This window comes from Microtus oregoni, unplaced genomic scaffold, assembly GCF_018167655.1.
Source record: "Microtus oregoni isolate MIOR12 unplaced genomic scaffold, Mior012 000009F_ref0000495, whole genome shotgun sequence".
Classification (NCBI taxonomy): Eukaryota; Metazoa; Chordata; class Mammalia; order Rodentia; family Cricetidae; genus Microtus; species Microtus oregoni.
The window spans coordinates 7007171-7023541 of NW_024543068.1; the positions used below are offsets into that span (position 1 = coordinate 7007171).

A 16371-nucleotide genomic window follows, 5' to 3' on the forward strand; every position below is an offset into this window, starting at 1 on the left:
TTGCCTACAGGATATTTCTCAAAGTATTTTCCTATTGTAAGAGAGTATTCTCCTTGATAAGCTATATAGTGTTTTAAATGTTATTAAAGTTGGTTTATCTTGCTCACAGATACGCTCATGTTTTAAACTAATAGAGACTTGGGTTGGTTATGTAGCTTAATTTCATAGTTTTCAGAGCTGTATTTCAAGAATCAGAAAGATGAAAAGTATAGTCAGAACTTTGACAGACTGTAAAGGTGAGTTAGTCTGTGGTTAGTTAAAATGAGGATAAATGTAGTTTGGGCCAACTTGAGTTTTAGGAATTTTGTTTTGAAGCCTAAGCTTTATATTTCAGTAGTGAGTTTATTCTAAGACAAGCACAGGAGTAATGACGTTTATATTGCCAGACAAGTATGTCTTAGTTGAAATGCTATCAGGATGGCAGGTTTAGGTAATTGAAGGACTGTAGGGCATAGTGAAAACAGTATCTAGTGTGACGTTTCAACCTGTTTATAGCTCATTTCACGTTAAGAAATTTTCACTGGACATTAGCCCTTCTGTTGGCTTTTAGTGTGTTCATGAAAGGCTTAAGGCCAGGAAAGGAATACTTTTAAAGTTTTACATTATACTTTTATGTAAATAAAAGTATTATTTATTACTCAACATAACTTCAGTTTTGAATTTCTGGACTTATTTCTGAATGTGAGAGTCTCTTCCTTCTAACATTATTGCTATCTGTTTTATTTTAGCAAAAGTTTGACTCTAGAGCAGGAAGATTGAAAGGGAAATTCATAAAACACGATTTTTATATCAAAAGGCAGCGCCAGGATCAGTAAGTGAAAGGTAGAAGAAACAGGTTTGAGGACAGGGTAAAAAGTCTAGATAAACTTCTAATTATAGTCAGGTAGACATTGAACAGCCATTTGTCCTAAATATGCCAGAGGGTGTCTGTGCTAAGAGTATAGGTCATAGGATTTTAGAATTGAGAGCTCAGAAATGTCTATCTACTGATCATTTTATTTCTGCGTTATGGTGAAATGTCCATGCTAGGTTTTGAGAACACTAGGCTTATTTTACCAAAAGAAAGAAGGCCCCAGTTGTATTACTTGCAGATAGCTTGTAACTATTTGAGTGAATATGAGTTACTGAGAGGTGTTCATGAATTCAAGAAAATTTTAAATCTAGAGGTTTTTTGCTAAACATTAAGAGACCAATTTCCAAATACAGTAATTATACGAGACAAGCTTGTGGTTTTATTATCCATGGGGTTTTGTTGTTGTGTTTTCCTTTTACATCTTTTGCCTTCTCAATTTTGTTTAGATACACAGAAGTAAAAATAAATGGAAATTTCATCTCAAGGATGGCATTATGAATCTTAATGGAAGAGATTATATATTTTCCAAAGCAATTGGAGATGCAGAGTGGTGAAGAGTTGCTTCTTTCCTTTTATAAGTAAGATAAAAGAAACTTAAAAAGTTAAAATGGACGGTTTGAAACTTGGGACATATATCAACCAAAACTTCACTTCTGCATGTCAGAACAGCGCAGTAGAAGCAAAGCTACTGGAACAAAGCTAGACCTTGACAACATAGACACTACTAACTGGCAAGCCATGGAACTGTAGCACCTGGGGTTGTTGGGCGGGGGGAGGGGTTGTGTAGGAAACTGTAACTGTTGATTTAAATACAGGAACCTGCCATTGGTAATTAGCATGTAAAGCTTTGTTTATATTACTTTCTCCAAGTTTGGCTCAGTCAGAAGATACTTGTTGGAATGATCTGAAGAAATTTCCCTTTTGATAGATTGAACTGAAACTGCTTATTGTATGTGGTTATATTTGGTACAAATTGCGTGTAAGCTTTTTACAGAAGGGCAAGAATTATGGTGTTGAATTTCAATTCACTGTGTGAGAAGATTTAAAACTCATAATAGGTCTTAAACATTTTTACTTGTTATTCTCCCTCAGTAATACATACCTCTTGCTCCCTGCTGTCTGAAAAACATCTACCTTAGATTTAAAGAAAGGATCAGTGGTCACAATTTGGAAACAAAGTCGACCCAGGAATGGATGCTTGTTTTAATTAGGTTTTCATACTTGTTAAATGTAACTTAAGACTTGGGTCTTACCTGTGTTTAGTAGAATTAAAGTGACAGCTTGATTTCCATAGAAAAACTGTACTCAGTCACATACTTTAAGAGACTCCAAATTGGCTCCTCAGGAATATGTTTATTCACAAAGGTACCACCGAGCTGAAATTGTACAGTATGCTTGATATGTGAAGGTTTTTCTTGTTGGGCTACAGTGTGTGCTTAGCTGTTCATTTAGTCTTTATGTAACACTGAGATGGCATTCTGTACATTGGTCTAAGAAGCATAAGGGCAGGTGGTGAGGACTGGATTTTTATTAAACAATTTAGTAATTATAAAAGTTTCTTGTGTTTACTAGTAAAGAATTTTAGAAATTATTTTAATTGAACAAATTTTTTAAAACACTTTGTAATTTGAGGGGAATGCTTGGGGGTGGAGGGGGTAAAGGGAGGTGGGCCACTAAATACAAATTTACCTCTCTTTCATTGGGTAGCCCTTCCAGGCCATTGATGATCTAGACTTGGGCTCCAGTTTGCACATTGGAAAGAAAGTATAGAGATTTGACTTGTATATTAAAAACTCTAGATACTTGCTGTATGTGATGAGAATGTGTAGCTCTGGTTCGTTCCTGTAAGGGGCTCTCAACAGTTTGGCGGTGCAGTGGGTCAGCTTCCTGGGAACTGCAGGAATGCTCACTCACCTTCTCTTCTAGTGACTAACAACATTTGACTCAAGTTAACTTGCCTGTTGGTTCTTTTGTCTTCCATTTTTGTCTTCCTTTAATTTGACTTTATGTAGTTCCAGAAGTAACAGATGAACTAAAGTATATTACAAAAGAAAAACTGTGAGTTATATATATATAGTGAGTTATATATATATAGTGCTTCTTTAAAGCACATATTTTTAAATTTCTTAATGCAATTGATTCCCCTTCCCCACTTATCACCCCACTGAACCAGTTTATGTTGTGGAATTCAGTCTGAGTGGTGGTGTCTTAACATGATAGTAGTTAGATTTTGCTTTATCCCATAACTAGTAATACAGTTTCTTGTTCTATTATTAATACAGCCTTTTGGGGAAAGTTTCTTTATTCTCTGTTCTCAAAGCACATGCAGTTCAGTTTAATTATAACACTTGGAGTACAGAGGGAGTAAAATCCCATGAGTTCTGTTCTCAGTTGTTCTCGAAGATTTGTGTTTACCGAGTGAAGAGGGACTGGACTACCCATGGCGGTGCACCAGTGTTGCTTCAGTGAAACTCGGGCTCCCCAGGAGCTGCTCTGTTACTGCAATTCGGATGACTTTATGATAATTCAGCACATGACCCTGGGCTCTCTGTGTAGTCAAACATACTGAAGGTTAGCATTGTACACCGGTGGGCTTGTTTTTTCAAACATGAACAACCACTTCTTTCAGAGTAACATACGGGGTTGTTTTGAATCAGGAAGTAACCATTTGTATCTGTACCTATGTATTGCCTATTAATGGTGACCTCCTGGATAAATGGTTTTATATGTGAAAAATTATGAAAGCTGGTTCAAACAACCCTGCACACCAGGTTGTGCTCTTATATGCTGTTATATTGTGTTCCTTTTTAAATCAAGTAGCATGTTGTGGTTTTTTTATTACACTAGCTTTTGCTATGGAAATGTCACTTGCTTTGAATTCTTAATCATGTTTTGCCATTACATTTAACAGATGATGTCATTAAGTTCAATTAAAATGTCATTCCTTTGGAAAGGCAAGGGGGTCCCACTTGCAGAATTTTAAGTAGCATGTTTATCCAAAAAGTGGATATAGTTCAGACTTGGGAATCCTGAAGTAGGCAGTGTTTTCAGAAGGTGATCTGTTTAGATTTGTATCAGTAGTGATTGCACCTTTTCCATAACATGATACCAGTAGTGCTAAGGTAAATTTACACAGAATGACGGAAGTGGAGATGTGTGCCTTCCAGTGTCTGAACTCTTGCCTGGTGTCATTTGTACTCTGAGACCACTGGAATGCCTGAGAGCACGGACACAGCTTGGTCACGTGCGGTCTGTGCAGGCAAACATGATAGGACGGGAGCTTGATGTTTGAAGTGTGCACATTTCTGTTGACTCCGCATCACATTTACACTGTTGCCTTTTAAGTCACGTGTGGACAGTGATTGAAATGTGTTCTGGACAAACCTAACAGATTCTGGCTTTAGGAAACAGTGTAAAATATACTAGTTTTTATAGAGAGGCTTTCTTTGCTGTATTGAAAATCCAGGAGTTTTCTTTTGGTGGCTTGTATGGACGAATGCAGAGTTGTCTCCCTCTGAGAATTTTTTTTATTATCTTATAGCAATAATGTCACCATATTAGAGGGTAAGTATTCCTTGTATAAGAAAACAGACATATCTCCTCTTAGCAACCCCCTTATAATAGCGTTTTCTTCTACTTGAGAGTTATTTTCTCAGATTACTTCATCTTGAACTGAGCTTTTGTGCAATGTGCTATTTTATTGATCTTTGTACGTTTTTGTTTCTTGTTTCCTGCCTACCTGTTTGAATCAGCTGTAGCAGATACTGACTTTTTGTTTTAAAAATGGTTGTTTTGTGTGTTTTCTCATGTGTTTACTGTTAGGCTTGGATTTTGATCTGTTATTCCTATGGAAATGATTCTGGTTTGTAGTCTTCCTCCTGGAAATCTGCCTTTGTCTTTTCTTTGTCATCTTTCCTACATGCATGATTTAAGGAAGAAAGTGTCTTTTTTTTTTCTTTATTTTCTTTCTTTCTTTCTTTTTTTTTTTTTTTTTTTTTGCTTATTTTGAGGAACAAAAGCTTCCTTTTTGAGGAGAGAACAAAACAACATTGAATCAACAAGTACTCCTTCAGCCAAGCTTCCTTAAATCAGTCCGGTATGCATTGGGTCGGGGAGGGTTAATCCCTAGTTTTTCGGAACTACTATTGTCAACTGCTGTTGTACATACTGTTATGTGTAAGGGCATAAATATATTTATTATGTTTGTAAAATTCATTCTGTGCACTTGCAGATCAAGGTTGCTCTTCTGTGATAATATGGGTTGTTAGGTTTTAAAGACCATCTTGGAATACAATTAAAGAGCTTAGTATTTTGATGTACTAAGACCTATTTTAAGTTTAATATTTTACCTTGCAAAAACTTTAATTAAAGATGTTATTTAAAAAAAGTAATGTTGCTTGCTTTGCTTACTGGTCTATGACATTGGCATACGGACAACTGACGAAAACCATACAGTTTAGACAGGAAAAGTTCAACAAAAATAGGGATATTGTTAAATTCTGTACCCTTAGTTAAATTCTGTACCTTTAAGGTAGTGGTTTTGGGATGCCAGACTGAATTGTTAAACTGTCTTAGATATCTTAAGTGCTTTTAAAAGCTGTGTTCTCCAGGCACAGAGGTATTTAGGATGGGTAAATTCACACCAACTAAATGTAAATTAAGGTTAATATAATTAGCATTGTATTGAAAGAGTATTTCTACTCAAAAGCTTAGATTGCTTAGGATGAAGTTACTAAGAACATCATTTCATTTCTTTGACAAAACTGTTTTCTCTCAGTTCAGAGTTTGTAAATAATTGCTTATTAGGAGATTTGGATTATTGAGGTTTGTATTACATATTGAATATATTTTGTGTTACTTTAGAAGATATTAAATTACTAGCAGTATTTTGATTTTATAGTTAATTCAAATGAATCATTAAGAGCTTGCCTTTTGTAATTTTTTATCTGTTATAAACTACTTTATCTAAGGAAACATGCAGATTTTAACTATTAAATAATCCTAATAAAGATATTTTATTTATTGCCAGCATTTCTTGTATTTTGCAGTTTAATTCAAGCTCCTACATTATGATCTTAATTCATGTGACGTGAGTTCCTATCTGTGAAATAACAGTGGCAAGGTTTTGAGGATGAAGTTATTTGGATAATTTAAAATTAGTATAAAAAAAGTAAATCATCAAAATAAAAATTGTCGTGTGATTGAGAGACAAAATGTTTGTTCACAAAGCAGCCCAGCGGGAGAGTTGGCGGACCTTTGCGGCTACTAGGAGCAGCTCAAGGCAGAGGAGGGAAAGGAAAGGCTCGGCATCAGAGTGGGAAGACTTTATGCACTGAATTACATGTCTGAAATAGATTTGTTTTTCTTTCTTTTTTTTTTGTTTTTTTTTTTTTTGTTTTTTCGAGACAGGGTTTCTCTGTGGTTTTGGAGCCTGTCCTGGAACTAGCTCTTGTAGACCAGGCTGGTCTCGAACTCACAGAGATCCGCCTGCCTCTGCCTCCCGAGTGCTGGGATTAAAGGCGTGTGCCACCACCGCCCGGCTTAGATTTGTTTTTCGAAGTTGAAATTAATAGAGAACTATACATTTTTTTTCGAAGTTGAAATTAATAGAGAACTATACATTTTTTTTTTTTTACTGTGTGTATGATTGTTGTCCCCCCCTTTCCCCCATGTATATACATGCACCATGAGCTCACAGAGATCAGAAGATGGCATTGGATCCCTTGAACCTGGAGTTATGGATGGTTGGGCGCTGCCATGAGGGTGTTGGGAATCAATCCCAGGTCCTCTTCAAGAGCAGCCATTATTCATAATGGTTGAGTCATCTCATCAGCTTGGGAGCTACGCTATTTTAAAAATGAATTTCCCAAGTACGCGTGGGTCATGTGAAGGGAAAGCACGGAGGTGACAAGCACTAATCCATGAGTGTGAGGTAATCTCTCCTTTGCCAAAGCCCCCACTGACTTACTCTAGTCCGTGGAATTTCCATGCTAATGATGTATCCAAGAACAATGCAATAGCCTGTGTTTTAATGTGCTATGGCCCTCTGACCAAGTCACATAGCCTGTATCGTACTGGGATTTTTTTTTTAAGCTATGTGATACTTGACAAGAAGATTCACTGGGGGTGGGGAAGTTAAGAGATAAGAGAGAGAATAAAATCAATGTACATTCAGTGTGTGTGTGTGAAATTGTGAAACAGTAGAAAAGATGCCATAGCGAGGGTGCAGTGGGGGCAGGGCAGGCAGGCTCGGTACAGGTGGGATCGCCCTTGGACTCAGTTTGCTTTCCATCTTGGCTAGACCTGTGGGCTGTAGCTGCGGGGCCTTTTCTGCAATTTTCATTGTCTCTGTGTCCTTCAACAGTCAAGGGAGTGAATAAAAACATCGTCCAGTGTATAGTGTAACTGTTTGCTTTGTGTGTCTGTTACCAAGAACCTGAATTTCCATGATGACTTAGAGAAGACACTGAGTGGCAGCCATAATAACAGAATAAGTAGAAGAGTACCCACTGACAGGGTTAGAAGGTAATGGTAATGAGACTATTGCTATATCCGTGTAGGAACGGGAAGGGTCAGGATACCCTCCTTTGATGGCAGTCACTACACCTCCAGCCTGAGCTGCACATCATCCTGCCCCTAAGGTGGTGTTAGTGTAGGGGTGAGAGCATATAAGAGCTGGGCGGTTATTTGGGGGTTGAGACATCAATGATGTAGTCCCGTGCTCTTCTAAGGAAGCACAGTTAATTTGAGTTCACCAAGCTGGACTTGGAAATAATTTCTCCTTCTGTCTGCCTGATCTTCTCTTTATGAGGTGTAGTAATAAGGGCGGCGGGGCCGCTTCCCCAGCACCCCAGCCGCCCGCTCGGCTAGCTTATGCCCCGAAATAACAACACACAAATTGTATTCATTTAATCACTGCTTGGCCCTTTAGCCCTAGCCCTTACTGGCTAATTCTCACATCCCGATCAACCCATCTCTAATAATCTGTGAGAACCGGTCTTACCGGGAAGATTCTAGCCTAGTCCATCCTGGGTCGGAGCTTCATGCCCGGAGCGGGGCATGGCGTCTCTCTCAGGCGTCTGCTCCAGAGAGCAGAGCTGTGGAGTCTCTTAGCTCACTTCCTCTTCCTCCCAGCGTCCTGTTCTGCCTACCTCCCACCTATCCTCTAACCAATAAAATGGGCCAGGGCAGTGCCTTTATTAGCCAATGACCTTCCTCCATCATTTCCCCTTTTTCGGTTTAAACAAAAAAAAAAAAAAGGCTTTAACTTTAACATAGCAAAATTACATATAACAAAACAGTTATCAAGTAAAAGTTACAATAATCTTTATCATAACTAAGGAAAACTATAACTATAACTAACTATTCTTAACTCCATCAAAGACTCCAGAAAGATATATTACCTAAGTAAACAAGAACTAAGAAACTTCAAACTCTAGAAATGACAAAGACATCTCGCTGCCTGGACAGTCACCCAAAGTTCTTTTGTACCGTTGGGGCATCCATCTTCAGCCTTCAGGCCCATGGTATCCAGCAGACATTTCCATAAAGCAGGAAAATTCAAAGTCAGTTCAGTCACTATCTGTTGTGTCCTGCAGAATATCTCGCAGACTCTTTCAAAATGAATCAGGAACCCCGAAAGATCATCTCACCTTAGGCAAGTTCAGTAGTCCTCTCTCTGCGGGTTCTCTGTGTCCAGTTTATGCAATAGTCCAGGCAAGAGCAGTTTCTTGCCCAAATGGCTATCAAACTCCATAAGGTGCCTCTTCGATGCCCATCTTCCTCTTGAAGTACATTGGTGCTGCCAGGAGCAGAGTGTCTCATTGTCATGAAAAGTCCTAAGTTATTAAAACATTAAATGTCCTATTCTGTAATCTTTGAAAGACATGAAGAATGTCTATCTAAAATATATCTCTATATATCTAGAAAATCTAACATGACTACAAGCTTTACTATTATCAATGATTATCCATTAACAACCTATATTTCTTAATTATACAGTACATTTTTAAATGAACTACACAATCACAATACCTTAATCAAAATCAGAAACACTTATACATATAACAAAATTGACCTTAAATCTCTATCAATAAAGCAAAATCTATACTAATGTAAATTATTCATATCTATATCATATCCCCCTTTAAATGTAAAAGAACGTTTATAAACCATATTTGGGAATATGGGCGCAGTTTTTTCTCTCCAAACTGCTTCCTGCTGAATGGGGGCGTCGTTAACTAGGTCTTTCATGGTATAACCTGTGTGCTAGTTTCATCTCAGTTGGCAGTTGAGCGAAGCAATTTTTTGAAGGCGTGCACAGGAACCATTCAGGAGGACGTGGTCCATCATACCAAATCGGAATAGAAGAAATGAACAGCGTCTCATCCTCTGTGAAAACAAAATAAGAAACTCCTTTCCAAAGCATCATGTCCTTAGATCCAAATTCATAATATCTATGTTGGATTAGTTCAGCAGTATTTATAAATAAATATCTTTTAGTAGCTTTTGCTCTTTCCTCAGCATTCAAACAATTTAAAGAGAGCATAATAGCATACAGTATCAAAATTCTCTGTTTATTTTCCATCTTTGTACAGCTTTGTTTTAACCTCTATTTCGTTTATTTTTACTTTTAACTTTTTGCTTTTTGAGACAGGTTCTCTGTATCTTTGACCTGAAGTAACTCTGTAGACCAGGCTGTCTTTGAACTCTCAGAGATCCGCCTGTCTCTGCCTCCCAGGCATTCAGGATTAAAGGTGTACACTACTACACCTTGAACTCACAGAGATCTCTTTTTCTCTGCCTTCTAGGCACTGGGATTAAAGGCGTGTGCTACCACACATAACAACTCTCTTCCTTTTTTTTGTTTTTTACTTTAAGAACTTCAACTTTTAGTCTGCATATATTTTTAACACACTGTAAACCATTTAAAAATTTTCTTTGTCTTTGAATCTCTCTTTACTGTATATCTCTCTTTTTCTGACCACATGAATCTTTAATTTACCAAGCAATCTCAGTAGGACTAAAGGCGTGGCTTTGCCAGCTAGATCCAGTCCATTCCTTAGCTTTCCAGCCTCATGGCTGATATACAGGCTGTAGCCATGTTTACTGCAACAACTGTATGGCATTTCAAGGTCCCTGCCAGCAAGTGAGCTACAACAGACAACACTCACGTCCTCTCTTGGTAGCCGGCCCTCCTGCCTCAAACAGTCAGAGTTTGCCCTGGCAGGATGGCCCAGAAAGCCGGCATTTTTAAACGGTGCAGCTTTTTTCCTGCTAAGGCTGAAAACCGAAAAGCATGCGTTCAGATTTTTGTCAACACCATTTAAGTGTTTTGTGGCAGGACCTCTTCAGAGCTGCAGGGTTTTTCAGCTGAAGCTGAGTCAGGAAGCCTCTCTTAGATGAAGTGCTTGCTTGTTAGCAAGCAGAGCAGACCCGAGAACACAGCGAGTTTAGTTGCCATCAAACAAATCGTAGCACTTTACTCCAAATGCTCCATTCAAAAGCTCTGTCTCCCGCAGGAGCCAGACAGAGATTGCAATGGCAGCAGAGCCCCAGGAAGTCGCGCTTTAAAATGACACAGCGTTTTTTCTGCTACTGTTGCCGAATCAGGAAATCTCTCTATAGCATGCCACCAACAAACAGCAAAAATCTGTGTTAAACTCTCTCTCCCTTATTTTTAAGCCTTCTCAGGTTTTTTAAATGGGTTTAGTTGTCCACACGTCTGGGCGCCAACTGTAGTAATAAAGGCAGCGGGGCTGCGTTCCGAGCACCCCGCCTGCTTGGCTAGCTTATGCCCCGAAATAACACACAAACTGTATTCATTTAATCACTGCTTGGCCCATTCTCTTCTAGGCTAATTCTCACATATTAATTTAGTCCATTTCTAATCATCTGTGTATGGCGCCCCAAGGTGCGCTTACCGGGGAGATTCTAGCCTAGTCCATCCTGGGTCGGAGCTTCATGGCGTGTGTCTGCCCGGGAGCGGGGCATGGCGTCTCTGCTGAGGTGTCTGCTCCGGAGAGCAGAGCTGTGGAGTCTCTTAGCTCACTTCCTCTTCCTCCCAGCGTCCTGTTCTGCCTACCTCCCACCTATCCTCTAACCAATAAAATGGGCCAGGGCAGTGCCTTTATTAGCCAATGACCTTCCTCCATCAATGAGGTGCGTAGATTTTTTCCTTCAATCATCTTGGCAGGAGGGAAGATCTCTAAAGAGACACTTTTGTCTCTGCTTTTGGCTATCAAGTTGTTGAAACAGTAGTCCCCAAAGGAATTAGAATTTCCCTGGGTCTCACGCTGGGAAAAGGGAAAGGCTGAGTCTGGATGCCAGCCCATGGGAGAGAGGGGAGCTTGTCTCCTGGAGAGAGGTGTCCTACCACCTTGGAGGAGACAAAGCTAAAACGATGGGTCTGTTGATGGCTACAGCACAGCTTGCCCTGACTACTAAGTGCATACCTTCTCTCTCTAATTCAAGTCCGGACCCCAGATATGGGCTTGGGAGGATGTCACTGAATCACTTGATTTATTACTCTTCCCAGTGTGGCCACGCTGGCTACATCTTTCAGTAATACTGCTCTCTTCACTTGGCTTGGTGAGGACAGGTGGCTGAGCCCAGCTTATGGCTGCCAGGGCCCAGTCTTCAACCCTAACAGTTCCTATAAGTATGTGATCTTAAGTCATAAGTCTGGGAGCATGAGGGCAGAGGGACTGCTGCTCATTTGTGTGAGAGTCAGCAAAGTGTGCAGCCAAAGGATTTGACCTCACAACAGTAAAATTAAAGGAAAAAGAGGGCTTGTGTGTGCGTGGGGGCGAGGGGTGTGCTCTGTCCTGGGAGCAGGCAAGGAGAGGAGAGATTGGAAGCACATATAAACGATTAAAATGCTGGTTAAAGTCAGTATGTTTCTTACGACGTTCCATCAATCCTACATCATGCCTATGAAAAATTCCTCTTCGTAAGAAATAATTATCTGTTCCAGCAGGCAGGGTTAGTTGCCATAGTGTAACGGAGCTGTAGGGCAAAACAAAACAAAAACAACCCAGCCTCAACAGGCTAGCTTCAGCCACCTGTCCCAGTACACCAGTTAAAGACAAACAAAGGTAAAAAGAAGAAGAAGCAGCAGCAGTGCATGGCTGCATTGGGAAGATGGATGCAGGGATCCAGTGATTACTAAACCCTTAGTTATGGCATGCCATGAGCTTTCTGTTTGGCTAGAACTTTCAATTTCAGTGAAGGGGCCGCAGTTGGGCACAAGTAGGCAGTGGCAGTCTGGTCAAGGTGTGGTCTGGCTGATTGTCTTGGCACTAATCTACCAGGTGTTTTGAAGCTTAGTGCTGTCTCTGCCAGAGGGGATCAATCTGGTTCCAATGAGGTGATACCCCTGCCCCAGGGTCTTTCCTCTTTACCTCAGATATTGTTCTCAGCTTAGAGTCAGTAGGATTTCTGTTCCTGGAATCCGAGGTGTCTGCAGATTTAGGACAGACCTACGTTTGTGCAGTCAGCTTTGACTGGGAAAGGAAAGGGTTGTTAGACAGTCCTTAGTGATTATGGCAATGCAGTGTGGCAGGAATCCGACCCAAAGAACAGCAGGCACAGCTGCCAACCTTTCAGCGTGCCTTTTTAAAAATTTTTAATCAAAAACATTTTTTTCGAGATGAGCATTCAACTGGCCTCAAACTCATTGCGTAGCCAGGGATGACCCTGAACTTCTGATCCTCCTGCCTCCACCTCTCAAATGCTGGGATTACAGATGTGTATTGCCACATCTGGTTTATGTGGTGCTATGGCTCAAACCAGAGCTTGGTGCATGCTGGACAGACATGCTACCAACTGAGTTCTCTTGAGCCTCTCTTGCTTTTTAGTTACCTCCTGGGTTCAAGTGGGATCGGTGCTTTTCAGCAGTGTAGCTTCTAATTTCCTGTTGCAAGAATACTCAGGGCTTTAAATTTTTTTTTTTTAATATATGAGCTCACATAAAACTTAACCATTTTTATTACAACTCAGCGATGTTAAATACATCAGTGACGAATTTTAATCCTACTTATAGTGTATATTGTTTTCTCAAGTTTTATAAAAACAATTATAGGTACTATCCAAGAGAAGTAGTGTGTGAATCTTCTTGACTGAGGCCCCTATGGTAGTGAAGGTCTTAGAAATAGTAACATTGCCGATGCCGAGAGCTGGGAAGTGAAGAATGCTTGAATGGGTATGTCGTTTCAGCCGTGCAGAAGGAAAAAATCCTGGGGGTGGTTTTGCAGCCATAGGAATATACTTTATAATACTGGATAGCATATTTAAAATTAAGATGGTAATTTAAACCATTTTAAATTTTTTTTAGTTTTTATGTGCATGGGTGCTTTGTCTGCACGAATGTCTGTGCACCGTGTGTGTGCAGTGCCTATAAAGGCCAGAAGAGGTTGTTGTGTCCCCTGGACCTGGAGTTAGAGGGTTATGAGTTATCATGTGGGTGCTGGGAATCAAACCCAGTTCCTCTGCAAGAGAAGAAAGTGCTCTTAATCACGGAGCCATCTCTCCAGAACCAGTTTCTCTCTCTCTCTCTCTCTCTCTCTCTCTCTCTCTCTCTCTCTCTCTCTCGTGTGTGTTGTTTTTGAGACAGCGTTTCAGCGTTTAAAAACTGGAGCTCATTGTTTAGGCTAGGTTGCCTGGCCCATGAGCTTCAGGAATCTTTCATCACTCCCCCAATCCCCAACAATGCTAGGGTTATAGAAGCAGAGTTACCACCCCTGGCTTTTTGCGTGGGTCCTGGGAATCAGAACTCAGATTGTAGTGCACAGGCAGCAGCTACTTTACCAACTGAGCCATCTCCCTAGCCCCATAGCTTCATATTTTTAAATGATTGGGAAAATAGACAGACTATTTTGGCAGACAAACCGTGACATTCAATGCTAGCACTCTTAAATCATTCCAAGGGAAGCCAGCCAGTTGCTCATTTTCTTACTTTGCACAGCTTGTCATGTGCCATAACAGCTGAGGTAGACAGCTGTGGCAGAAGTGTGCAGCCCGCAGTGTCTGACATGGCTACATTTGCTCTTTCCAGATCATCGTCTCAACGAGTGCCTTCTCAACAGTTCAAGCCGAGTTTTTCTGTCAACACTCCAGTTGCTCAGGCCATTCTTCCCAAAGCCTCTGAATGACTCTCCAGTTCTCTGGCAGCAAAGGGCTCTTAAATGAGGTGTATAGGATGCTGTCAATTGCCTCTTAGCTTTTATCTCTTACAGAGCTCCTTCTTGTGGTTTCATCCTAGCTGCTGCCTTCCCATTCCCAGACCATACTCCTACCTAGAATGCAGCTGTTTGTTCATTGCTGTCTAGAATGTTTTTCTTCCTGTAACTGAATGAGTCCCTTGCCTCAAACACTGGCCCAAATAGCAAGGTTAATGAGGCCTGCCCTGACCCCTCTTGCTATCTCACCCCCTTAATCAAACTTTTTTTTTGTATTACACCACTCTCATCTAACAGGCTGTGTGCCAAATGCAAGCCCCATAAGAACAGGTATTTGGGTTGACTTTAATCACTGGCAGATCCAAGAGACTATAGTGGCCCTCTACAGTGATGGCCCATAGCAGATGCTCAATAATATTTGTTTGATTTGAATTGAATAATATATCACCCTTTGTGGTCATAATTTGTTTAGTTGACAGTGAGCACTTAAAAAACACCTTCCAACTATACTATCATAATTCTGGTACAGCAGAAATGTTTGAACATGGCCTGGAGAGATGACTCAGAGGTCAAGAGTTCTGATTGCTCTTTCAGAGGACCAGGGTTCAATTTCCTAGCACCCACATGGTGATTCTCAGTTGTCTGTAACTACAGTTTGAGGGGTTCTGATGCCCTCTTCTGGCCTCTTTGGGCACTAGTTACACAAGTGGTACACAAACATATACACAGGCAAAATCCATCAAACAAACAAATAGAAAACTGTTTGACCATTATCTGACATAGTTGGGTATCCTTTGTAGTTGAAAATTACAGCTGCTCTTACATTAAATTCCCAAAGACTATGAGAAAAGATTTTTGCCTTGTACCATTTCCTTGGGGGAGGAGGGATGGTTAAAAGGCCTGTTTATTGAGTCTTCAGTCCTAGAGTTGAGAAACATTATGACTTCAATCTGAAAACCTTTTAAGCTCCCGAAATTCAATCACAACAAAGACTGGGTCATCTACATCTAAGAAGGAAATGGCTAGAGCTTTTGTTTGATTCAACTCTTTCATCATAACCCTGGAAGGGTGCACCCTTTTCCAGCTAGGCACCTGAATAGCTTTCCGGCAGACACTCTGTCCTTGGGCTCTTTAGTTGGCAACCTATCGGATGGTTCTTTTTTTTTCTTTTAAACACTGACTGGCCCATTAGTTTCAGCCTCTTAACCCATTTCTAATAATCTATGTAGCACCACGAGGTGCGCTTACCAGGAAAGATCTTAACCTGCGGCTGTGTCGGGAGTGAGAATCATGGCAACTCACTGACTCAGCTTTCTTTCTCCCAGCATTCTGTTCTGTTTACTCCACCCACCTAAGGGTTGGCCTATCAAATGGGCCTAGGCAGTTTCTTTATTAATTAACCAATGAAAGCAACAGATTAGAAAGAAATCACTCCCACATCATTTCCCCTTTTCTGTTTAAACAAAAAAGAAGGCTTTCATTTTAACATAGTAAAATTACATATAGCAAAACAATTATCAAGCAAGAATTACAGTTACAATATGTATATCTATTTTTTCTTTTATCATAACTAAGGAAAACTATAACTAACCATTCTTCAACTCCATCAAAGACTCCAGAAGGAATATTACCTAAGCAAATAAGAAATCGGATGGTTCTTAATACATAGTTTAGCCTTCTGTAAAAACTGTATCTACTGCTGTGTTTAGTGTGGCACTGGAACCTTAGGATCTACCTCAGTGGTAACAGATCTCATTAACTTTTGACCACACTTGATGACCTATTTTCCTGAGGCATCTACTCTTAACTTCTGTCACTGAGCTACCAAGAACTAGACTCATCCTCTCACCACCACTCACCATAATACACAGTCTTTACTCTCTTATCCAGCCCAACCCCTTGCCTTCAAAAATAGACAATAGAAAAATATATTAGGGACAGGAAACTGCCTCAGTTGGTAAAGTGGTTAGCTTGAGCCGAGAACCCATGTTAAGACAGTCCTGGTAGTATGTACTGAGGAGGAAGAGCCTGGTGAGTCCTGGGACCCACTGGCCAGCCAGTCTAGTCTACTAGGCAGGGCCCAGGGTGATGAGAGACCTTGTCTCAAAAAGAAAAGGTGGGCGGAACCTGAGGAATGACACATACATATGCCTCTGCACTCACACACAAGCACAGAATAGCATAGCCATAGGCTGTCTGTTTAATTCAGAGATAGATAGCTGCAGGTTTTTATCCCAGAAACAGCAGCTTTGAAGTTCAGTGTCTCACCTTGTCATGCTTCTTGGCCAAGTTCAATCTGCACTAGCTTTTCTTAGCAATCAATAGGAAATTCTACTTTGT

The 16371-nt window shown here is 40.3% G+C and overlaps 1 protein-coding gene across 2 annotated transcripts in view; it reads left to right on the plus strand.

Moving 5' to 3' along the window:
* The window catches only part of Gtf2a1 (general transcription factor IIA subunit 1), a 34234-nt gene extending 28350 nt beyond the window's left edge, over nucleotides 1-5884 (plus strand). For both annotated transcript variants that reach the window (XM_041658322.1, XM_041658323.1), the window contains exon 9: nucleotides 1300-5884. In XM_041658322.1, the coding sequence (XP_041514256.1) occupies nucleotides 1300-1407 (108 nt within the window). In that variant the 3' untranslated portion in view covers nucleotides 1408-5884. The remainder of the gene's footprint in view (nucleotides 1-1299) is intronic.
* The last annotated feature ends 10487 nt before the right edge of the window (nucleotides 5885-16371 follow it).